The following is a 25,862-nucleotide window of genomic DNA, read 5'->3' on the forward strand; positions in this document are numbered from 1 at the left end:
CTTTTTAACACAAAGTTCAATTAGTCTCTTTTCGGCCGGGCTCGGCCTAATTGCAATTTCCAATATAACTTTAGACAAACTTGCTTTAACCAAAACCTTTTAGCTGATCTCCCTCCGCCGGGCTCATACCAACTTCATATACTATTTCATCGCCTGTTGAAGATTTTCGAAAGGGTTTTGCTTGACCCGTTGCAGGACCACTTCGATGTCACAATTCTTTCACTCTTCACATTTGCCACCTTTCAGCTGGATACTTAACAGACTTCCGAATGAGCACCTACGTGGTGCCGGACCACTCGGTCTATGGTATCGGATCTTGGCTTCATAAGTTCAATCACTATTGTGTTCGTGTCGCTTGCCACATATGCTTCATAAACTGTTCTCTTCAGTTTTCATTATACAATGTTGCCGCTTGCAACCTTGGCTTCAACACAGATCGGTCTGGTATCGGTCTCCCCAACTCACCGGTTGTGCCGAATTCCCTGCTGCTTTGTTGTAGGAGCCATGGACAGTGCCACAGCGCCAACCATTTCTCCCCGCTTTGACCATTGACCCGGTAGAGCCCTGTGTACCTCCGACACACACTGCAGGATTCTTCAGCCTTGATTCCTGTTCTTGTGTTTCCTATTCTCGAAGGTTCATGAAATGTCTCATTGACAAGGTCATGTGCTCTTCCCTCCTTGCAATCCTTTTCGGTTTTGCCATCTTTCGCCTTGTATTAAACTGCCATATTGGAACTGCTGCTTCCTCACGTGCTTTGCCTTGCTCAGTGTGCTTTCGTGCTTTGCGTTTTATCATTGGGCCGGGGGGGCGGGGGGTGTGTAATGGAAGTCGGGTATGTGTAATGGTCAGCAGTAATTGCCTGACCATTGTGTTGGGACATGCCAGGTATTCGGCTCGGGTGTTAGTCTGTTTTCTCTTGTAGTGAGCTGTGCGTGAGGAAATGTTTGTTGGGAAAAGGGGGTGGGGGTTGAGTTACCAAGTATCCTACTTGGTAGGATTGGGTACAGGTGTTACAGGGAAGGGGATACTGCGTCTCACCATCCGGTGTCCCACTCCCCGAAGACCCCTCACCCAGGTGATCCTCCTGCACTGGTCCACCCCCAGGAACTGGATCCAAAATTGATGACTGTGTCCTGACCACCCGGATGACGGATCCCCGAGGACTAGCGAGCGAGACAGCTTCAGGTTTCTCACTTAGGCACACCTAGTGTTGGGGGTCCATACAGTGTTGTAAAAAGATCTTACCTAACACCCTTGACTTCAATATTCTCCCACTATCCCATTCTCCAAATCCCTCCACTCTATTAAGCCCTTCCACACTCCCTCGGTCACTACTTCATTGACTTTCCTGGATTGCTCGGTGGCGCTCGGCTGTGTTTTGAGTGACTGAGTGGCCATCTTGTGAAATGTCCTCACCCCTGCCACCATCTTCCGTGCACTTGGTTGCGTAAAGGCCCTCCAATGTTTCTCTGGCTGCGGCCTGCTCCACATGTCTCACTTCCCCATCCGTCTGCTTCAGATCTACCAGGACAGCTGGCACCTACTCAGTGTCCCGTACCAAGAACTGATGATTCCCCACTTCAAACACCAGAGAGAAAGGATGTCCACCATCTGTAGCGTATTCCTTCTGTGAGCCAGGTGGTGCGGGGATCTGCACATTCTATGCTGCTCCAGGGTGTAATCGGTCCTGAAATATTTTTATCTTGGGCCCTTCTCAGGCATGGGTCAGCCCTGGCTTTGTCCATGGACAGCTTTGCCCTTGAAGTAGCGGTACTTGGATGCCACCGATAGCTGGCCTTCCGCTTCGCCAGCTCCTCTATGGACCTTATTGAATTGAACCTCCCTGGGATAGCCTTCTGGCAAGAGCGTAGACACCAGTCCTCTCATTCTGATCTCCAAACCTTCCTGGGTCTCCCTATCCGGGTGGGGCAAACTCCAGATCCTAATGTTAGTGGGAAAACCTTCTTTTCCTATGTTAGTGACCCACTGGTCGTTTCTTCTCTGTAGTAGCCACAGTTAACGTTTAGCACTTTGTCTGGAATTTGCACCATTACCTGCTGTTTGTGCCCCTGGGGGGGGTGGTTTCAGAGTGTATGCAGGTGTTCTATGTTTAGGGGTGGTGGAATTTGGCTATGTTGTACTTGAGGAACCTCCTGCCCCTATCTATGGCATTAAAATCCTTGCAAAAAATGACTTGTTCTATGTATTTGATAGGACACCCTTTGATCTAAAACTAGAATTTGTGGGGGTAGGTGGGGGAGTAAATTGATTACTGGAATTTTGCAAACTACCAGCCAGGCAAAATAGAAATGAAACCCCCTGGCATGAATGCACATAGCACCATTTCTTACTTGCCAAAATTGAATTATCACTCAATTGGCACCTGTTGGTAGCATGCAATATCAAGCCTAGTCCTGGTTCTGTGCCTTCTGAATGCCCTTGTGTTCCTTTACAGATAATTCTGGAGAACTATGCTTTCCCAGGTGTCCTGCTTATCGGCACAGACTCTCACACACCAAATGGTGGTGGCCTGGGAGGAATTTGCATTGGTGTAGGAGGAGCAGACGCAGTGGATGTCATGGCTAGTATCCCCTGGGAACTGAAGTGTCCGAAGGTAAGTCCTGTTGGGGGGGGGGGGGGGGGGCGGTGGGGCGGAGGTGGGTGGTGTATGACTTGCTATGGGTAGATCTACAGTGAGCAACTCCTACCAGGAGGTAGGGAAACTATCATTAACGCACTCCTGGAAACAAGCAAAAATGAATGCAACAAGGTCTGTATGGTCAATATTTTTCATAGTAAATTGGTCGAACCAAATGGTGTACATGAAACCACAGTATACTAGTCTTCTATTCTAATATTGATGTCCTTTTGGGAGATGACCTGGTCCAAATGCCAGCCTTTCTTCTATTTTGTCCTAGTCGACTTTATACACTTGAACACTACCCTTTGTATGGACATCCCATGTCCCTCTTTTCTAACTAACTAGCTCCTTTTCTGTCTTTTACTTGTTTCTGTTTCCCTTAATCTTAAATTTATTTCCTATTTTTGTTGAATTTGGGATATCAAATGTAGCCCGGATGACCTTTAAAAGTCTAATTTCAGATACCCATCCTTTGTTTTACCTTGCGCTTCCAAAATAGAATGTCAGCAGATTGTATCACCTTCATTAGCACACTGAAGGGGGCCGCCAGCTAGTTACAATGCTCGGAACGCGGGCTGTACGGTATGGTAGCCTGCGTTCTGAGCTGCCTGGGCAGCCAGCACCCCTTTCCCCGCTCCCACTTCCTTCCCCGCTCCTCTTCCCCATAGCACCCATGTAGTTTTCTAAACAGGTGCTAATGGGGTTGTCCCAAAAAAAAAATGAAACTTGGCTGTTCTGCACAGCCAGGCGCCGGCAGTGCTGCTGTCCTCTGTCCGTTTTCTATGCTGATTAGTACAAAGTCATCAACATGGAAAACGGACTGATGCTTTCAGCAGCACTGCATGGCCCGGTCGTGGCTGCGCAGCAAAGGTAGGTTTCATTTGTTTCCTTGTCTTCTAATGGCTATATGCCCCTCAGTGGCGGGCTGATGCTGTAGGTAACAGCCCGCCACCCAAGTAAAGGGCTGAGAGCAGTCTGCCTGCCACCTCGGGCCATATAGCCTTGGAATGCAGCAGCCCATATGCTAAACAAAATATGTAGATGTCCTAAATCTACTCTTTACACTGGCTTCCTGCGTTGACAAATGTCGTCTCAAATTTATGTTTACCTTCCTTATCCAGAAAGCATCCTGAGCTGGGCATTACCATTCTATCTAATAACCTTTCACACACTATAGGCCTAATCCTTGGTAGAAGAAAAATCACTTTCACTTACAAACCATATTTCGAATGGATTGTGTCCTCTCACGTATTCCTTATCTTTGATATGCAGATGCTTCTGAAATAAACATGTCGGCAGAGGGCGATGTGCGTCAAAGGCATCCATGTCCCTCGAGGGCCTCCGTCTCGAGAATGTCATCGAACCTACAGACAGCAAGTGGGGTGGACACCTCACCTGAGTTAGAGTTTGGGAGACCAGAGGTTTTGGAGCAGGCTGATGCGTCCTACAGACAACTCCTGTCCAAAGTAGTCAACTACATGGGGTGGAGTAGGCCTCCATTGCCGTTCGAACAGGATCTAACAGACATCCTAGATGAGGGTCCTCAGTCGGATCCTATATTAGTTTCATTTTGCCTTGCAAAAAAGGGTGGCGATGAATTGGGAAACACTGGAAACCAATCCGGCTGTAAATAAAAACTTGACCAAGATGTACCACCCTTCTAGTAGTGACCATGACTACCTGTCGAACACCCCACTCCAGAGCATGGTGGTACAGGCAGCTACTGTTGCGCTCACCTGGTATCCATGGGGACGCCCGTATTCCCTGGTTGCCTGATTCACCCTGGACGTGCCCAATTCGGGGTGATGTCTTCTATGGCAGGTGGGCCTGAAAATACACGAGGACTGGACTTAAGAACTGATTTCGTTTCCTCCCACCAGCACCTTGGACTCGACCTGATGGGCCCCTCCTAACCTTATGTCGTCTGGTGTGCTCTCCTGCTTTCTGTGCAGGGGTGCATAGTTTTTCTGCGGGTTGAAGCCACAGAGTTAACTTCACTGGTGCCAACCATTCAAGTGTCTTGAAGGAGGTAAGTCCGATTATAGCAGTCTCTAAAGGCCTTTGCTTTTCTTTCTTGCTATTAATGTCTTTCCTTGTTTGTTTCCCCCTTAGGTGTACGGAGGTTCGATGGTTGCACCACTTGGATCAGGCTCCTGCCGGGATTATGGACGCGGATGGATGGTAGGTTAAGCGTGAAGTGCGGCGCGCTAATGTCTTTTTGGGCTTACCTGTATTCTTTATTCCTTTTCAGGTTGCAATGGTCTTTCTGGGCGTGCGAAGATTTCCAGAGCAGAACCGGCCAAGAAATGCCCAGCCAGGTGAGGACTTTATGGTTACTTCTGTGAATGCCGTGAGTAACATGTTTAACGCTGTCCTCCTTTCTCGCTCCCTCCAGGCACTTCGTACCAGTTCGTGCGTGATGTCCTGAAGATGCTGCCAACTAGATGGAAGACCGCGAGCAGCAGTAATCGACGGATGGAAAGTTGCAGGTAAGCTGAGACTGCTAATGATCTTTTGTCTCCTCTGCAGGTCCGCTATTTCACGATCGCCGGGTGCTGGTCTCCGAACATGAGTGTCAAGCTGCTGGCTGCAGAATAACGCGAAGCACGTTCTGTAGCTTGGGTGTGGTTTATATAGCCCCCCTGTAAAGTAGTCCAAGTAAAGTGGTCTGGGCTACCACACCTTAAAACACTGCACCGCATAGTCTGGTTCTTAGGAACTAGACTGTGTGGGTGCCTCTGTTGGCTGCAGGTCTTCACAGAAAAAGTAGTCCCTTCAAGTAAAAGTCCCAATCTGAACATGAGCCTGGCGCCAAAGGCGCCAGGATTGACTCCAGTAGAGTCTGTGATAATGTAAGGCCCTTGGGGCCCCAAATGAACCCTGAGTCCTAACCCTACCTGGCATGTGACCATGCCAGTGGGGTTCTGGGTCACGGGTCATGACAGCTACATCAACATCTAAGCAAGCGGATTACCCTACCATACCTCCAGATAGGGACGACAAAAGAGTAGATGGATGGGCAATGAAGGTATTTTATACAGGGAGTATGGCACTCCTATTTGCCAACTCCACATGTGCCCTTGCAAAATGTACGACTACTATATGGGACTGCATTTCCATGGCGGCTGAGCACATGCCCAAAGGGGATGAAGGAGTTTCTTAGCCATATTTACAGACGCAAAGAGCCATGGCTACTAGCACCATTATGCACAGGTTTTAATTTTTTTTTGCACCAGATGTGCAATCCCGACTTCTCAACATGCCCTTTGACGGGTCTCACCTGTGTGGCAACAAGGCTGACGAGAGTCTTGAGAAGTAGCAGACCTCGAAGTCTGCTGCCAAATCATTAGGTGCCGCGATTAGGCAACCTCAGACTTTTCGACCTAGTGGACAACCTTGGAGGGGTAGATCTTATCGCTACTACTCGGTTGCAAGGACGAGAGGAATGGCTGGTCAAAGGGGCCAAAGATTTCCTCGTGGTGGAAGAGGTGCCAAGCCAGCTCAGGCAGGGGCATCTTTACCATCTGCCACTGCATCAGCCACCTCAAAACCTCTGAGGTCTTGAGTGTCAGTTCACCAGTGGCATGCAGACTGTCTCAGCATCTAGAAAAAAGTTGAAATTACTTCGGATGCTTGGGCTTTGGATACTGTAGCCCATGGTTACTGCCTTCCTTTTATACAGAGACGTAGAACAAGCCACCAGGGAACCACTCTTTGAGGATTCCAGAGCCGCTCCTTGTGCAGGAGGTTTTAACCCTGCTAGAGAAAGGTGCTATAGAACCAGTGCTTGTAGTGGAGAGGAACAATGGTTGGTATTCCCCTGAATTCCTAATACCCAAAAAGGACAGAGGATTGAGAACCATCTTTGATTTGAGATACTTGAACAGGTTCCTCAGGAAGGAGAAGTTCAGGATGGTCACACCACCTCAGATCCTTCAGGCCCTCCAACTCCAGGATTGGATGGTGTCATTGGACCTTCAGGATGCTTATTTTCGTGTGCCAATCCATCTCAAGCACAGGAAATACCCAAGTTTCGCAGTTGGCGGTTTTCATGATCAGTTTCGAGTTCTGCCATTTGTGCTGACCTCTGCCCTGAGGAGTTTCACCGAACTGGTGGCGGTCGAGTCTTGGCAGATGGGGGATTCACGCCTTCCCCTACCTGGACGACTGGCTGATCAAGGCATGTTCTCCTGAACAAGTCCTGGATCACCTGCCACTCCCTTCAGACTGGGCTTCTCCCTCAACTACAAGAAGTCCAATATGACACCTTCTCAGACTCCAATTCATCTGAGATGTTCTGGATACATCCTTGGTAAAGAGCTCGCCACCTGAGGTGAGGTCTGAAGACATTCTACAGATTGTCACCAAATTTCAAAGTGCCCAGTGTCTTCCGGCCTTCCTATTTTATTTTTTTATGTTTTTGAGGTTGCTCGGCCTCATGACATCTTGAGATCCCTTCAATGGCTCAGAACTCAAATGGTCCCAGTTATCAGGAAAGAAATCAGACCTACTTCAGGTTCCAAGCAGCGTCGCACAGGATCTTCTGTGGTGGGCCTGTGAGGTTAACATTCTGAAGGGAGAACCTTTTTGGGAACCATGGCCGGAGAGAACAGTAGTGACGGACGCCTCACTCGCGGGGTGGGGAGCCCACACCAACGATGTGACCGTCGGCATTCGTTTGTCTTCATCAGAGTCCAAACGATATATCCGTCTTTTGGAACCGAGGGCAATCCGACTAGTGCTGAAGGCCTTTCGGCCCTCTGTATGGGGAAAGAATGTCCTGATAATTGCTGGCCATGTACTACCTCAACAGGTGGTATAGGGTCATTACCACTGTGCAGAGAGGCAATGTAGCTCTGGTACTGGCCAATTCAAGAAGGAATCTCCCTATCAGCAGTTCACCTAGCTGGAGAGAACACGGTGGTGGACGCTCTGAGCAGGCAGAGCAGTCTCCCATGAGTGGGAACTAGCACTTCAAGAGATCTTCACTCTTTGGGGAACCCTGCAAGTGGATCTGTTTGCGACTGGTGTCAACTGGAAGTACAAACTGTATTGCTCCAGGGAATTTCCCCCAAGGGGAGCTCTAGGAGACTCGTTTGTGGTGAACTGGGAATTTCCTATCCCGAGTTTCCTCCGTCATTCCTCACGTGATCAGGAGGTTGAGACATTTTGAGAAACGCATGATCCCAATTGCCCCGGATTGTGCCAGGAGGACTTGGTACCTGGACCTTCTGGACATGTCCATCTGTCCTCCAATACGTCTTCCACAAAGAGGACCACCTCTTGCAAGAGGGTCGGGTTTTCCATCCAGAGGTCAAGACTGTCAACTTTCACATTTGGTTTCTGAAAGGCTGAGCTACAAGGATTAGGACCTCCCGGATGACGTAATGGAGATCTTGCTTTCGGCCAGAAGGCCAGCAACAAAATATTTGTACTGTTACCGCTGGAATAAAATTCTGCAACTGGTGCAGCGAAAAGAATGGAGATCCTTTTCTATGTAAAACGCCAATGTTTTATCCTTTCTGCTATCTTTAGCCAATCTGGTACTCCAGATTGGTACTATTAAAGGCTATTTGGCGGCGCTGCCCATATTGAAGCGCTTGTCAGAGGAATTTTCATAGTTCAAAACTCCACTGATGACACAATTTCCAAAGGGGCTCACCAGTGTGTTCCCTCCATCGGTTTCAGGTTCCAGTTTGGGACCTTAATTTGTATCTAAAATGTCTGTGTGCACCTTTTGAACCTTTACACTTGTCTCCCTTAATGTTTTTCACCTTTTAAAACCATTCTATTGGTAGCTCTAACGTCAGCCCGTAGAGTGAGCGAGTTGCAGGCACTTTCGTCCAAACCTATCTTTCATATGGATAGGGTTACTCGAAGGGTTAACTCTTCATTGTTACCCAAAATAATTTCTGATTTCCAGACGGGACAAAACATTGTTTTGCCTTCTTTTTAAACCCCCTTTATCCTGGCAAGGAGGAGGAGAGGTTACATAGGTTGGGCCCCTGTAAAGCTTTGAGCATTTATATTTCTAGACTGTCAAAACTCTATATTGAGCAACTTTTCATTGGCTATACGGGTCACAAACTTCTGTTAGGCTGTTACTAAACAGACTTTATTCAGATGGATCATTCTGGCCATTTCAGAAAGTTACAGGCTCGCAGGGAAGGATCCTCCTGAAGGTTTAAGGGCCCATTCCACCAGGGGCATGGCTACCTCTAGAGCCCTGCAAATGGGCATACCGATAAAGTATTTGTGAAGCGGCAACATGGTCTACTATCCACACATTCACAAAGCATTAATGCATGGAAGCTTCACTCGGTCAGGATTGTAGCTTTGGAAAAGCAGTCCTGCATGTGGTCCATGAAAACCATTAAAATCTAATCCTACTTCCTGAACCAAATCAAATGCTGCTTTGGGAGTCTATCAAAGATGAGGAATACGCAGGAGGACACAATCAATTTGAAGAGTGTTACTTACCCCTGGTAACTTTCTTTCGACTGGATGTTCCTCCCATGTATTCCTAATCGTCCTCCCAACCTATCCCACAGTAGAATTTCCCATGCTATTACTGCTTTAGTTAATTCAAGGCGGAGTACGGTCATTCCCGTAATCATGCAGGTATTTCTACTGAAAAGGGGAAAAAATAGAACTGAAGCCAACGGGCGCTGCGTGTGCTATATATGCCTAAGATTACATCCTCCTCGAGATGGAGGCACTCGAGGGACATCGAGTCAACTCCATTGACGCACAGCGCCCTCTGCCGAAAACAAAATTGCTGAAGCTGGATATCGAAGAACAAAGATGAGGAATACGTGGGAGGAACATCGATTCGAAAATGTTACATGGGGTAAGTAACTTCTCCTCTAAACCGATCAATGTGCTCTGGATCATACTGCCCCAACCGATGACGGTCCTCTTCCTAAGCCCCTCCCCTGGCAGCCATCTTCATATTTTCACCACACATTCAAGTGTTAGGAGTCCTCGTTTTGCTCCGTGAGCTACTTCCAGTTTTTCTGTTTTTCGACGGAAAACGTATCTATTTTTGTCTAAAAGAGCCTGTGCTCTTCTCTCCACCTGCCAACAGCAGGGATCCGTTTGTCAGTGTATTTCAGCACCCCTCAAGGGCGAGGATCGTCAAAAGCTTCGAGGTTTCCAGAAGGCCATCAGGCCTACTCCGCACCTGACAGAAGAAATGTCCCATTTCAAGCTCTACACCAGATGCGGACTATGGAACGTGTTTGTGGAGGGCAAACACCTTCAATGACTCTACTGCCTTCACCGGACCACAAGGGAGAGTGTAAGATCTTCCTCGCCTTCTCTAAATAAACAATGAAGGATTGACACAGTAGACTGGCATCTTGGCTAGATGCCAATGCCTCTGCCCCATGCCCAAAGCATGGTCATGCCTCACCCAGGACCATCCGGTCCAAGGAGCGGGCTTCTAAGTCCTTTGAGGGTGCCCCATCCATGGGGGCTTAAGACTAGGCCAAGCACTGCAAGCCTGGCTCTGTCAGAGTTACCGCGCAAGCAGGTCCCTCGATGGACGGGGGGGGTGATCAACGTCGCCATCCGCCTCCATCGCCAGCCAACGATCGAGCTCCTCAAAGAGGAAAGCATCCAACCCGGTTAAGCTGTGAGAGGAGCTCAGGATGGAAGAAAAGGCAGCCGACCTGCCCAAGAAGGCCCAGACGGCGCAGGAGGAAAATTCATCAATGTTTGAGCTGGTGGCAGCTGCTTTCTCAAAAGCCAAATGGGCTGACCCTGTGAAGGTAGCCTTTACTACGCCGAGTGTGTCCCAGTCTGAGGTGGAATGCTTCAGTGGGGGCAGTGGCAATGCCTGGTGGCACATTGGAGAAGAGGATACTGTCTGAGCCTGTCCTGACCCCTCAGGGTACAAAAGGGGCCAGGGGGGCATGATGATTAAGTCCCAGGCCAACCACTGGCCATGCCCCAGGCCATGAACGTTTCATCCATGGACAAAGAGGACCTGGGGGTTGGTCACTGCACACGGTCCACGAGGACGTGGAGGACGGCAGTGCTGAAGGCAACAAGGGGCCTAGTGCTCCAACCACGCCATCTCAGCCCAGGGATGTATCCTTGGACATCCTTTCGACCCTACACATGTTGGTGTCAGAAATCCAGAAGAGGATGCGGCATGCCCTGGCACCTGCGGCCCCGGAAAAGCCTGTGGCTAAAAAGAGGAAGCGCCATCTGACGCCCCCTTATCAACCTCCGCATCCGATGCCCTTCCAACTCCCACAGTCCCCTGTGGACATGGGGACGGACACTGGCACGGCGTAGACTGACGATATTGTCATGGCGGGTGGATCTCCTCAGCCAAGGGCATCCCCACCGAATAAGCTGGGGTTGTTTCATTCATGTCACCAAAGCTTCTGAACCTTTCCAGCTTACGCCCGAGGAAACCAAGAAAGACTGTTTCCTATACCAGAGATGCGAGGCCAAGAGGAATACCATCATGGCTGTACCCCCACCTCGACGTGTGGGAGGAAGGCCTGGACCTCTTGAAGAATCCTTGCACTGTCCCGGCCAAGCAGGATAGACTGGAGAAAAAGTACCAGGTGCCGGAGTCCGCTCCCAGGTGAATGTGGTCGCAACCGTCGCCAGACTGTATAGTTTCGGCGACCGTGAGGGAGAGATCGTCGAACGCTTACTCGTCATCAGTCCCTCCAGACAGCGAGGGGAAGAAGTTGGACCCAATGAAGAGGAAGGTTATTTACACCGCTGTGTCGACCATCAAGACGACCAGCATATGGCGATCCTGCCAGGTACGACGGGGAACTGTCGTACAAGCTGGGTCCACTTCTGAAGTTCCTGCCCGATGACAAGAGGATGGAGGTGGAACCCTCTTCCAGCATGGAGAGGTGGCTTTGGACCATGCATCACGCACTGAGCATCTCAGACGCAGGTTTCCAGCAGATGGGACAGTGGCAGATGGGACAGTGGCAGATGGGACAGTGGCAGATGGGACAGTGTCTGCCTCCATTGTCGAGGCTGGCTGAAGGCAATGAATTTCCACCTGGAGCTCCCGGCGAGGGTGCTGGACATGCCCTTCAACGGAGATGACCTCTTTGGGGAGGCCATCGATGAGTCCTTGCACGCCATCAAGGTGTATACAGAGACAGCTTGTGTCCTGGGCACTCCAACAACACTGCTCTGCCTTTCGTGCCTCCAGAGGAAAGTGACAGATTGTCCAAAGTTTTCTCCTCGTCGTACTCTGTCTTCCCGTTCCACGACCCAGGAGGCCTACAGAGGCAACTCCAAGGCCTACGATGGAGGTGGTCTGCGCCGTCATCGCCCTCAAGGCAGAACGCAGGTGTCGAAGCAGGACTGAACCAGCTAAGATGTCAGGCCCGCACCCATGCACCCAGGTGGGAGGCCGGCTGACTGGGTTAGTCAGCGAGTGGGAGAAGATCTCCACCAACAGATGGGTACTGTATGCTCTCGCCCACGGACATACCCTGGAGTTTTAGCACAAGTGTCAGCGGATCCCTCCAGTGGCCTGGCAGGAGTAGCAATGGTCACTTTGCAGCACATGCCCGGCCAACTGGACGTCACTGGACCTGGTGGAGGCCTATTTCCATGTCCCAATTTACAGGAAGCACGGAATGGTCCTACACTTCGTAGTGCCGGGACGGCACTACCAGTTCCAGGCCCTCCCCTTTGGACTGGAATCGGCCCAATCTCAAAACACCCCAAAACTACACAGGAATCGCACACGACTTAAGCGAAGTACCCAAGCCAGCACAGTACCTCAGCACAGAAGATTATTTTTCAGCAAGACTACTTCAGGATCTGCAGCCATAAACCCAGTCGTTGAATTCCTTCATCAAGAAGACAGGATACTGGAGGGACTTTTGCAGCAAAGATCAAGGGGAAGGCTCTAGGCAAGGCTTTCCTCACAGCTGGATGCAACTGGTAATTTTGCATATTTTTCAGGAGCTCAGAAGACAGAATATCTCTGGTCTGATCCTCATTGTTTGCAAGGTCCAGAAATCTGGGGAGGGGGCTTTTCGGACTGGAATCGTGCCTCTGGAGATGCAGAAGGATGCCCACGAAGTATCAGTGAGATTTGGAATTCTGAAGACCTTGTCCCGCACAATGGCTCGAGGTCCCAAGGTATTGGGGTATTTCAGCCCCGCAAGGTCCCAGCATGGCATGGGCTGGGCCGAAGTGCAGGTCTTCTTGAGTCTAGTGGGTCTCACCAGGCTCTGGGTCATCATTTTCTGAGTGCCCAGGTTGATTGGAAGGAAGGGCTACAACAGGCTCTCCGGTCGCTGGAAATCGTTTCAGCCGAATCTTCCTCTTATGTTTTGGTTCTGGTGGTCCACTACCTCGTCAGCTTCCAGGATCTGACTTTTATGCAGGGACCCAGCCAATAAAATAGCCTTGCTACATTAAACTTGGGAGGTTGGGGGGTTAATCCTTTCAGGACAGCAAGCCTTACGGTTTGACCTGGATTCTTGCAGTCAGGCTGGAATATAAAGGACTGCAGAGTTTTTGAACTATTGTCTCGTTTCCTGCCTTAACAAACACTGGAACCTGGGAGGGGTGTCCACAGGACTCCGGCGAAGATAGAAAAATCACACAAAGGAATTTCCCACCCTGGACGTACGTCGGGTGAAGGAACAAGGATCACGAAAATGGCACAGAAAATGGGGTTTTTATGGTAAAATGAGCACCCATGGGTGCCTTTACCGGGGCTGTGGAAAACAGCCTGTGGTAAAGGTGCACAGAATTAATAAAAAGGTTCACTGCCACCAGCCATTAAAGGTAAGTTTGTCCTTGTAACATAAATGTTATAATTAAAATGAGAAGGGGAATACTTGGTATCTCCCCAGCACTCCACGTAAGGTGGGGATGGGGGAGGGGTGCTGGTCTCACCTAATAAAGTGTAAAAGGGATCCAAAGATCCTTCCTACCCTTGGGAACTGTAGTTCTCACAAGGTTAGCCAGAGAAAGTTCGAAGGGGAGCCCCTAGGGCAACCCAGCGACCATAGGCACTTATTGCCAAAGGTTGTCGGAGGATAACTTTTAAAAGACACTATGGAGACTCTTCACAATGACTCATAAAGAGTAGATTCTGTGAGTGTGGAAAAAGGTTCCCACAGAGGTGTAAGGAAAAATAATCCGCCATAAATGCTAAAAGTTCTGGGGTTGACGCGGATCAGGAAGATTTTTTATTCATTTGATAATCTTACCTAACAGGCCTAGGCGAACTCCCAAACACATCACCCCTTCAGCCACACAGGATCGACACAAGACTTGAGGTAAGAATTACCCAGGGCAACACAGTACCTGAGAAGAGCTTCTGGATAGGTGCCTTCAAAATGCAGCAGCGTCTGACCTGGTTCCTGGATTCTTGGTCTGGTGACGAAACACTGACACTGAATGGGAGCTTGCAGCAGCAGTCGACAGGAGAGGCTCCCAACAAAGGAATCTTCAAAGCTTGTGGCGCTCTTGTTTTTTGGCGCCCTTTTACAGGTGCCCGATGAACAGATATTGTTGTTCGGATTCTCTTTGCAAATCTGGCCTTGCACTCTGGTGAGGGGACTTCAAGGATTCAGATAGTGTCTCTGGAGGACAAGCAGGAGTCAACCAAAGCTACTGTTAAAATCTCGCTTCGGAAGGCACTGCACTCTGGCTCAGGGTGCCCTGGTATTGGGGGTTTGCAGCACTGCAAGGTCACAGCACTTTGAGGCATGGCTCTTTTTTTAGGTCTTCTCAAGACTAGTGAGTCTTGCCAGACTCTGGGTAGGGCTCGTAGTCTTTGCTGGAATCCGTTAAAGTCGTCATTCTTTCTATTCTGATTCAGCTCCAGTGGTTGACTTTCTTCAGCTTCCAGAATTGGGACTTTTAAACAGGAACCCACTCACAACTTCTGCACTCTCCCTGCAGTTTACAGAATGGGTGAGTGGCTGTCCAATTAGGACAGTCGACCCTCCAGTGGGAACTGGTTTCGCTCTGGCACACCTGAAGGCTAGGGCTGTGGTGTTTAATACTACTCCCTCACTTCCTGCCTTCAGACACGCTGGAGCCTTGGTGGGGAAACACAAAGGGTGTCTGCCGAAGACAACTTCAGCCAGGACCTCCCCCTCCCAGGACAGCAGAAGACTGAAGAAAGGACCAGCACACTCAATGGCGAAAAAAGAAAAGCCACCATTCTAACAGAATGGTGACCCTCCATTACTGCGGCTGATTTGACAACCTGTGTGTAATATTAACACATCATAAAAGTATGTCCACTGCCACCAGCCATAAGAGTTAGCTTGTTACAGTAACACAAATGTTTACTGGAGCAGTGAGAAAGGGGATACTAAGCATCTCCTCAGCACTCCGCATAAAGGTGCTTGTTTTACTATATAAAATGTAAAGGGGATGAACATCTACACTTGAACAGTAGTTCACCGAAGGAAAATAAAGCCCCAAGGGCAATCCAGCAACACTTGCATAGGTTGCTGTGCTAGAATGATGCCTATGTTACCTTTGGCAGGGGAAGAAACAGTGCACTACATGTAATACATTGATATTGCCAAAACGGCGAGGAGTGGGATTTACAGACTTCAGTCTATACTATAAGGCGGTGCAGTTGAGGATGTTGGTACCGCACTTGAGGTATCGGAGGATAAACCGTGGGACTACCTCGCAAACTATAACTTAAAACAGGTTAAGGTAGGCAAATGGTTGTGGGTTCCTCTGGAAAGACTAGGAGTGATTTGCAACATTTGGGAACGTGGCCAGGGAATATGGGCACCGTGATCAGAGATGATATCCCACACTTGGGTTGATATCAGAGTTCGTTTGATCCACAGTTATCAAGAGTCGGGCAAATGTGGGTGATGGGTAAATTTACCACCCTACTGGAGTTGGAAGCATCGTTACAGATTGGGCGTTTATCAGTGTTTTCCTACCTGCAGTTAATGGGTGTATTGATGGCAGAGAAATGGAAGCCGTTGAAGCAGAGAAAGCTCACAAGAACGGAAAGAAATTGGATTTGCAGAGTGGGATGAATGGCTTATCTCCTTGCTTTATACGTCGGTGGTGGAGGCGACTAGGGGAACAGAGTTGCTGAGGGCTAGATGGAGAGGGATCTGGTCCGTGAAGTGGATGGACATTTGTGGAATATTGTGTGTAGTAGAGCATTCCGAACGTCGGTGCCCTGCCAATATAAGCTACATGGCATTACATTATTGCACCGTTGGCAGTAATCTCTGGACCGACTTTCCAAGATGTTTGCTGGGGTGAGCCCCTACTGTTATGGATGTGGGGAAAGGGCCACATATTGGCATATGTGGTAGCCATTTAGGGAGGTTCAGGTGTACTCGTCTGAGATGGATAAAGGTGTCAGAGGGACATTGAGGGCCTTAGATCCCATGCTAACCCTCTTCGGGTTGGTAGAGAGGCAGGGTGATGGAAAGCTGCGCCTTACATGGCACATTTCTTGTTGGTCGCAGCGAGAGCTTGCCTGCAACATATTGGACGAGGGAGCAGTTTGAGTGTGGCAGAATGGCCCAGGAAAGCTAGGAACTATAATGGAAGAAATCACAGCAGCATTACATGCGACGAGTACAAGAGTGGAATTGGAATGGTTGGGATTTGACGGCATATACAGGGTTATACAGTCATATGATATTGAATGATGGGTGTTTGGTACAATGAAGATTGCCTATGCACAGGAAGTCTTGATTCTATTAAAGACACAGAGGTGAGCATTATTCTTATTCTTCTTTAATCACTGCTCAACAGCAATTCAAAACTTTACTCTTTAAACTGTTTTTTAAGAAAGTATTCCCAACTGGCTTAAAAAATTAAAATAAACCAGCCTAGTACATAAAAACTGCATGTCCCAAGAGTCTTAGAGGCTCTGTAGTCCCTATCCTCAGTTCAGCCCTCCAATGGGAGCCCTCTGGTAAGTATAAGCCCCAGTGTCCTTGGGTACTTTCTGCTTCTTTTTTCTTCTCTCACTGCTTAACTCTTGAAATTGTCTAACAGATCCAACTTTAAACAACTTGAACTCTCTCTGCTACTCTGCATGTCATAGCCCCTTTCGACTTTCCATCATTCCCGATTACTCTTCTGTTCTTCCCCTATGGTCAAAGAGAAATCCTAATTGTTAGGGCTGGGAATTCCTCTCAAGATCTCAATCATGATAATGCAATACAGCATTATTTACATTCTTGAATTCTGTAGGGAGGGATAATGCTTGCCTTTGTCTCTTTAATAGAATCAAGACTTCCTGCACTTGGCGCATGGGCAATCTTCATTCTATGACAAGTCCGGAGGCGAGCATTATGCTTGTTCAAAGCTTTGCATCACTGCTGCTGTGATATTCGCTACCGGCTTAAAATGGAAAGTTCTGAACACTGATTCACTGGATCAATCTGCAGCTTTCATGATCTCCTGCAGCGGAACTCCAGCTGCAAAAGCTCCTGAAGCCATAGCTCCTCTGGCCGAATCTGCTCCAAAGACAGATATGGCTTTTCCTGCTAATTCCATAATCTCCTTCACCCATCTTGCTATAGTAGCCAGAGCTACTGCCTTGTAATGTCTCCTACATGCAATAAGCAGTTGGGTGACCCTTGCAGGTCGTATCGCGGCTGTCGCTGCTTCATATCGCTTTATGCATTGCGCTACGCAGAGGTTGCTGTTATCTGGTCAGTACGGGTAAGTAAATATTCTGGAGTTGGTCTTAGTACGCTGTGCTATGTTGAATGCCACTCCCTCTGGGTAGAAAATCTTTCGGTCTATCTCGGGGGCTTTCACATCTGAAATTCGTCTACACTAGACATAGTAATGTAGCTAACTTCCCGGACAGTTGCTTCTCCGACAAAAGATCGTTTCTTGGCCATTGCTCAAACAGGTGCAATACTTTCATAACATCCCACCGGACTGAGTATCTAAGTAAAGGAGGCTTGCTCACTTTAATACCTTTTGAAAAGTCTTACTACTGCTGGGTCTACTCCTTGGTACCCCGTCCACCAGTTTGTGACCCGCCGAAATGGCTGACCTATACACACACCTATCGATCTGAATGCTTTCCCTTCAGCACTAAGTGACGCCAGGAAATTTAGAATTCGAGTTATAGGGGCTGAAATGGGAGGGAGGAATACTCCTCTCCCTGCACCATAGTTCCCAGGCCTGCCAAGCGGAATTATAGCTCCTGATTGTCGAGGGAGCCCATGATACTTTGAGCTCTGTAGCTTCCTCTGAAAGTCCCGTCAAGCACCATCTTCGCCTGAAATTCTGCAGGCCAGAAGTTTGATTCTGATTCAGAATCAGAGGATGAGGTGCTCCCACTGGATCGAAGAGGAGATCCTCTCGGTGTGAGATCCTCTGAGGGAAATCTGTGGAAAGTTCCATCAGAATCGGAGACAAAGCTTGAGATCTCCACTCTGGAGTTACTATCACTAATTTGGCCTTGTCCCTGTGCACTTTCGCTAGTGCCCTGGCTCTCATCGAGAAGGGGGGCATAATGGACATGGAGTCCTCAAACATGCAGGAACGTGTCTGTTCCCAGTGCTTCCGGATCTAACCTCCAACTGAAGTAATTCAGAAGGTGTGTATTCAGTCTGGAAGCAAACAGATCTGTATGAAACTGCCCCCACCTGCGCTGTAATATGTTGAATACTGACTCGTTTAGTCTCCAGAGTATCAGATATCGGGAGTTCCAGTCGGCCATGGTATTCTTCACTCCCGGAAGTTATTCCGCTTTGACCGATATGTTCCTGCTCAGGCAGAAGTGCCAGAAATCTTTGGCAATCTCCACTAGCATCTTGGACTTCGATCCTCCCAGTTTGTTGATCTATCTCACTGCGGATATTTTGTCCATGGCAGCAGAATGCAGCACTGCGACCTGTCCTTGCAGAAGGCCTTTACTGCAAATGATCCCGCTAGCAGCTCCAAACAGTTGATGTGCAGCTGTAGCTCTTTCGGGGACCACTTCCCTCCTGTCTGTGTCTGCACCTGGCTCCCCAGCCTGACCTGCTGGCGTCGGATTCTACTATGAGCTCTGGCAGGTCTCCGAAGATGGCCCTGCCGTTCCATGCTTCCATATTGTGCACCCACCATCGGAGCTCTGTTCTGCTGTCCTCGTCCAACGGGACCTGCTGATGTTACCTCCATTCCTTCTGTAGGTACCTGATCTTGAGCCTCTGAAGGGCTAGATAGTGTAAAGGGCCGGGGAAAATAGCCTGAATCGAGGCCGCCAGAAGGCCCACTATCTTGGCTAGATTCCGAAGCGAAATAAACTGTCTCCCCAGGGCTGTCTTCAGGTCCTTCTTGATGGATTTTATCTTGGAGGACGGTAGGGCTAGAGTGGCCTTTCTCGTATCTATGGTGAAACACAGAAATTCCAGGTTCTTGCATGGAACAAGCTCTTGACTTCTCTTTGCTGATCAAAAACCCCAGACTGGAGATGAAAGCGGTCGCCCATCGCACCTGTGTCTGCAGTCTCTCCTTGTTTTCTGCCATGAGGAGGATGTCATCCAAATATATGATCATCCTTATTCCCTGTTCTCTCATTGCGGTGGCTAGGGGCCTCATTAGCTTGGTGAATGCCCAAGGCGCCGATGTTAACCCGAAGGGCAATGTCTTAAACTGCTATGTTGCCTCTTTCCACTTAAAACGGAGGAAACAACGGTATAAAGGTGCTATGGGTATCGTGAGATCTGCATCCTTTAGGTCTAGCCGGGCTAGCCAATCGTTCTTCCGCAGGAGGTCCACCAATAAGTGGATTCCCTCCATCTTGAAGTGTCTGTAAATTAGCCAACTGTTCAGTTCCTTTAAATTGATGACTGGTCTCACCTTTCCTTTGCGGTGGACCAAAAACATGTTGCTCAAGAAACCTGAGTGGGTCGGAACTCTATCGCCTGTTTTCGTACCAGCGCTTCTAACTCTGCATCTACTGGTGCTATCTCTTCTTCTGAGGCATGCATGCGCTGAGGGGGTTGAGACTGAATCGGCTCTATGAAATCTAGGTGAAATCCTTGAGCCATTTGAAGCACCCAAGCGTCTGCTGATAATTCGCGCCAGTTTATGAAAAGCAATATCCTCCCTCCCACTGGGGATAACTCGCTGGGCTCCCTCTCACCTGTGGAATTCTTCTTCTGCTGCCTGAAGTAGCCTCTTCCTCTGCGCTCTCTGAAACCTCTTCCTCTGCTCGGGAAGAACGCGTCTTGCTGGTGCGACTCCCAGTATTGGGCCTTGGGCCCTTGGGGTCTCCTGTTGGAATTGAGGCAGCCGGACGAGCGGCCCCTGCAAAAACCTGAGAAGGAAACCCTTTCCTAATCGATGCTTGCGCTTTCTCGAGCGCAGTATAAGTCCCTACGAACCTATTCATCTCTTTGACGAATGTGTCGCCGAAGAGTAGGCCCTGTGCTCCCTCTCCTGCCTCTTATAAGGCTAGGTCTCCTAATTTGTTTATTTTTAAAAGCATGGACCTACGTCTCTCGGCTGAAATGGCGGTATTCGCATTGCCTAGGAGACGCACGGCTCGTTGAGTCCACCCAGCTCGGATGATCGGATCCACCGGCTCTCCGGTATCCTTTGCTCTTTCGGCGAGGACCATAATTTTAGCTATGGGGCCTGTCCAGTCCAATATTTTATCTTGGCAGGACCGCCACGTGTAGTCCATCCCTCTTCTAGCATCTTTCCCAGCTTTAGTGATGAAAGTCAACATTTTGGGGTCGAGTTCCGGTGTCTCCGCCACTTTCTGCGAGAGCTGTGTTCTGGGACACTCTGACCGAAGTCTAAACCTGGTCTCCTTCTCTAGAGGTTTTCTTATTTTCTGGGACATGTTTAGCGCTGCTTTAGGAGATGGGATCCAGTCTGTGGATCTAGTGTGCCTAATGGCCTCTGGTTCAAACATATCAGACTTGTCCTCCTCTGGGGTACTCTCCACCAAGCTGGCTTTTATCTGTCTTTATTTCCCTGTACTACCGCCTGACAGACTTCTCTCCTCTTCCTCTTGGTCATATTCTTCTGAGGAAGAAGGCACATCCCCCTATGTTTCTCGCCCCTGGGGTAGGGGGTACGAGGCAGGACACTGCTGATTTAGCAAGGAATGCGTCCTTTATCCTGTTAAAGGAGTCAGCTGCCTCCTGGGTCTTCTCTCTCTTCCCCATATCTGAGCCCGCAGGGTAGAAGAGTGCTTCCTCATCTGGGCCGCTGTACACCCCCTATGTAGATCTTGTAGAGGCTTGATGGTGGAGGTCCCCTCTCCTGGATCCTCAACTCTGCCAGCTTTAGTGCCCAACATGTTCTCCAGGACCTGTAGCCTGTCCTGTATAGGCTGGACTCCCTGAGCAACTGCTCTGACTAGTGAGTCTCCCAAAACCTTCTTAAAGCTTTGAGAGGTCCATTTCCTCCTCTTGCAGCTCCTGATCACTGTACTCCTCCCAGTACTAATCTCCTTATCTTTGCCTGACAGTGAGGGCTGTGATCTGGTGCTCTGTAGGCTCTGCAATTGGCCTGTCCGCCCGGATGTTAATGGCTGAGCACTTAAATGCAATGTATTTATATATATTTTTTTCGTAAGCCTCTTAAATCACTCGAGTGCTTTTGATAGGCACGGGTCCCTTTGCGCTCCAGACCTGACTGTGAGCCGGTATGTTCGAGTAAAGAACGTTGTATGAGGGGAAAAGACTTCGGCGCGGAACGCTCTTAAGGAGCTGTTAAAGTGTGTCATTCGAGCATAACGCTGTGTTTCGCGCTACCCTTCTGAGAGGGAATGGGCTCCCTGAAGCGCAGGATTCCCATTCCCTCCTGACTCGTTCTGACGGAGCTGTTAAAATATTATACGCTCCACGCTACGATTCCATTCAAGAGATTGTTCGTGCTTTCAAGCAATAAAAACGTGCATTCACCTTAATGCTGCGCAAATTGTATTTTATCTCACCTACGCGCGTATATAACTAAACTTGAGAAACCTGAATGTTAAAAGAAGAAACAATGGGTACTAAGCTGTCGAGCCAGCGAAAAAAAGAGGAAAGTACCTAAGGACACTGGGGCTTATACTTAACAGAGGGCTCTCATTGGAGGGCTGAACTGAGACTAGGGACTACAGAGCCTCTAAGACTCTTGGGACATGCAGTTTATATGTACTATGTTTTGTTTATTCATTTTTTAAGCCAGTTGGGCATACTTCTTAAAAAAAAAAAGTTTAAAGAGTAGTGTTTTGAATTGCTTTTGAGCAGTGATTAAAGAAGAAGCATAATGCTCGCCTCCGGTCTTGTGATAGAATTTTGTTAAATCCTTCTGGTGTGGAACTTCACAAGACTTCTCTTGGTATTAGGCAGACCCGACTCTTAATTTAGACCTGTGCTACACAAGAGTGACTGAGCAGCCAGGCTTATCTTAGGAGGTGTAATGTGAGCTGTAGAGTAGCATCATGAAATCCGTAAACACACACTTAGTTATATTACATGTATTTATTCACAAAGCAAATTAAGAATTCGAATGGCTTGTGTCCTCCCACGTATTCCTCATATCCGTATTCCAGCTTCAGCTGCTTTAGATTTTTTTTTCACCAGGGGGCGCTGGGTACGAGACTGCAGAGTTGAAGTTTTTCGAGGGCCGCTGTCGGGCGTCTACGTCATTAGCTGTATAAAGGGCTTGAGCAGCGCCCGTTACCACAGTTCCATTTTTTCCGGCGCATCAAGAATTTCTTCGATGTCTTAGTCTTCAACTCCCTCCACACCCAAGACAGGGTTAAAAAGATGTCTGACGTCTGGCAGGAAGATGTCTATAACTGACCCCCATCGGAATTGCCTCTGGTGCCTCAGCCCAGACCATTGGGTTGATGAGTGCGGGTCCTGTCAGGCCATGTCAAATAAGGCTCTTGGGGAACGCAGAGGTAAGATGGCGGTGGGGGAAGAGAAATATAAGTCTTCAAAAAGACAAAAGGATTCGGACGAATCGGTAGAACATCTCGTCACGAGTAGAGGTCGAGATCGGAAAGTTGCTTGAGGAAGTCTTCCTCGTCTTCGTCGAAAAACTCAAAGCGACGTCATAGGTCTTCTTCCTCTTCTGAGAGGAGAGTTACCCTTCAAAGCACGATTCCCCAGAAAAATGGGAGGCCTTCAGGGCTTTGCTGAAAATATTTGAGAAAGCGGCCCAGACCCCCTCGAAGTTGCCGCGTGGTGATCATGCCTCTACTCACTCTAAAAGTGACAGAGGAAAATAAAGATCCAAACGCGCAAGGGCTGAAAGAGTCGAGAGTGTCTTCGCGGGAAAGCTCCCTGATGCCTCGCACAAAGTCTAAGCCTCTGGTGCATAAATCTGGGCTAACGGAACCGGCATAAACGTTGAAACCAAAACTCGACTCGACAGTATACGACCATAGCATCGAGACCAATGACATTAGCTGCATCGAAGCCTCCTTTGACAGTCTAAGCCAGCGTCTACCCTATTGACGCCTTCAACGCCTTTATCGAGGCCTTCTTTAATACCAAAACCCAAGTAGACGCCATTGTCCATACCTAGACAAATTCCACCTTCTTTGCCTGAAAAGACTTTCCACCCACAACCAAGACGGGAATCTTTTAGATCCATGTCTTCTATATATGAGGAACATTCTTCTGAAGAGGATGTCACTCCTGCTGGAGTTAGATTTGGAGCCAGGGAAGTTCCTGAAGAAATAGTGGACCCACAGTCTAAAATAGACGTCTCCAAAATGCAAGTGGCTTAGACACTTCACCTGAAGTGGATTTTGAAAGACTAGACCCCACAGATCATGCTGATCCCAGTTATAGAAATCCTATGGGAAGGGTCATTGATTTAATGGATTGGAAAGCAGCTTCCCTGGATTTTGGCCAGGATGACATGACTGACATCCTTAGTGAGGGTCTTTTAAAAGATCCTGTTCGCCCATTCCACAAGGCTCTACCAAAAACAGTAATGGTAAATTGGAATACAGTAAGTCTGGCGCAAGCTGCAACCTCCACTAGGCAATCCGCTTACCCATAAATACCACCAGACGGGGACGATAAAGTTGATGCTTGGGCCCGGAAAGCTTTTACTTCGGGCAGCATGGCCCCGTTATCGACTAATGTCACTTGCACATTAGCAAGATTTACTTATACTCTGTGGGACTGCATGCCAACGCATCCTGGAAGGTGAAGAACGGGATGGTTTCCTGGCTATAGTGAAGGATGGTTAAGAGGCTATGGAGGAATGCCTTCAGTCAGGATTGGACCCTGCGGCGAGTATAAGTAGGTCCATGGCATCTAGCAGTCTTGTGCAGGTTTGCATGGCTAAGGAAATCTGTCTTTGCACCTGATGTGCAGTCTAGATTACTTCATATGCCTTTTGATGGCTTGAGGTTGTTTGGCAGCAAGGCGGACGAGAGCTTAGTGAATCTGCAGACCTCGAAAGCTGCAGCGAAATCGCTCAGCGCCGCTATAAGACAACCTCAGCAACACTCTTACGCAGGCTCATCTTCCTCGAAGTCACCCTTTTTGCTTCTATTCCTCTTTTGGAAAAGGAAGACGGCAGGCCAGTCAGAGGCCAACAGAGAAAACCCTTTCGTGGTGGAAAAGGGAGAGGTGGTGCTAGATCAGCCACAGCAGCGGCTACTACCTCCTCAGCTGCTGCAAAGCCACTTTGAGATCTTAACCCACAAAATCCTGGTGGGGGGGGGGGCAGAATCACTCGGTATCTGGACGAATGGTGGGGCATTACGTCAGATGCCTGGGCACTAGAGATAGTGACCCATGGTTACGGTCTTCCTTTTCATCAAAGACCTCAATCATCCATCGGGAGCCAACTCTGTAAAGACTCCAGACCCGCTCCTTGTGCAGGAGATTTTAACCCTGCTAGAGAAGGGTGCAATAGAACCTGTTGCGATGAGGAACAAGGGCTGATACTCCCCCTATTATCTCATCCCCAAAAAGGATGGAGGATTGAGACCCATCTTGGACTTGAGAAGCTTGAACAAGTTCCTTAGGAAGGACAAGTTCAAGATGGTGACCCTTTCTCAGATCCTTCAGGCTATTCAGCTTCAGGGCGGGCTGGTTGCATTGGATCTTCAGGATGCTTACTTTCATGTGCCAATCCATCTCCAGCACAGAAAGTACCTGAAGTTCACAATTGGTGGTTCTCATTATCAGTTTCGGGTTCTACCATTTGGGCTGACCTCCGCCCCAAGGGTTTTCACCAAACTGATTGCGGTGGTGGCAGCGATAATCAGAAGGGGTATTCACGTCTACCCTTATCTCGACGATTGGCTAATCAGAGTGAGTTCATCCGAAAGAGCCCAGGAACATCTGTCATGATCTCTGCTTCCAAAAGGTCAGGGTTTTCCCAACTCCCTTGGAAGCAGATCCATAACCCAGGTTCCGAGTGCCAACCAGTCCCAATTGGGACCTTTTGGACCCAGTCCTGGCGCCAGTGGCACCAGGCTCATAAATATGCCCAGTCCCAGCGCTGGAAGCGCCGGGCTCATAATGCTTGGGTGGACTTACCTTCAGCAGACCATGCTGCTTACTTGCCTGCCAGTTGAGCCTCTGATCCTCTTCTGTTTGGAACTACTTTTCCTGTTGGGTGGGGCTGGAGCCACTCCCTAGATTCAGAACACTGGAACTCTTCTGGAAGGCAGGAACTCTTTTCTTACCAGGAACGCTTTTCTTACTTAGGCGTGGCTGTGGAAGGAGACACCTAAGCACTACAGGAGGCTATTTAAACCACACCCGGTGGATGAATCTTGCTTTGCGTTATTCTGCAACCTCTGCAGCAGAACGCTCATCGTGTCTTCTGCATCCGGTCCTGGGCCTAAGGAAAAAGGCTTACCATCCTGAATCCAGTCTTCAGCAACACCTATAAAGACAAGAAAGAACAGGTTAGCATTCCGGCATCTGAAAGGCAAAGGCTTACCATCCTGAATCCAGTCTTCAGCAACACCTATAAAGACAAGAAAGAACAGGTTAGCATTCCGGCATCTGAAAGGCAAAGGCTTACCTACTCTTCGGCGCTGCATCCCGCATCTGAAAGACAAAACAAGGTGCGTTTAAAGACATTGGGGAACTTTAATACTCACGTGCCATGACTCCTTTCCACATCTAATCCAGTGGGTATTCCGGCACCCTGCAGCCGCTCCAAACTCGTACCTGCAAAATAAAAAGACAGAGCGCATAGTGAAGCAGGCAACAAGCGCTTACTTACGTGCTTCCAGGCGCTTCTATTCATCACACGGGCTCCATCT

The 25,862-nt window shown here is 48.8% G+C and overlaps 1 protein-coding gene across 1 annotated transcript in view; it reads left to right on the plus strand.

Annotated features, from left to right (window-relative positions):
• The window catches only part of ACO2 (aconitase 2), a 637,698-nt gene that overhangs the window by 254,309 nt on the left and 357,527 nt on the right, over positions 1 to 25,862 (plus strand). Inside the window, exon 5 of the mRNA XM_069652760.1 lies at positions 2,459 to 2,617. Within this exon, the coding sequence (XP_069508861.1) occupies positions 2,459 to 2,617 (159 nt within the window). The remainder of the gene's footprint in view (positions 1 to 2,458; positions 2,618 to 25,862) is intronic.

The sequence above is a fragment of the Ambystoma mexicanum genome, chromosome 3p, assembly GCF_040938575.1.
Source record: "Ambystoma mexicanum isolate Mex_15411 chromosome 3p, UKY_AmexF1_1, whole genome shotgun sequence".
Classification (NCBI taxonomy): Eukaryota; Metazoa; Chordata; class Amphibia; order Caudata; family Ambystomatidae; genus Ambystoma; species Ambystoma mexicanum.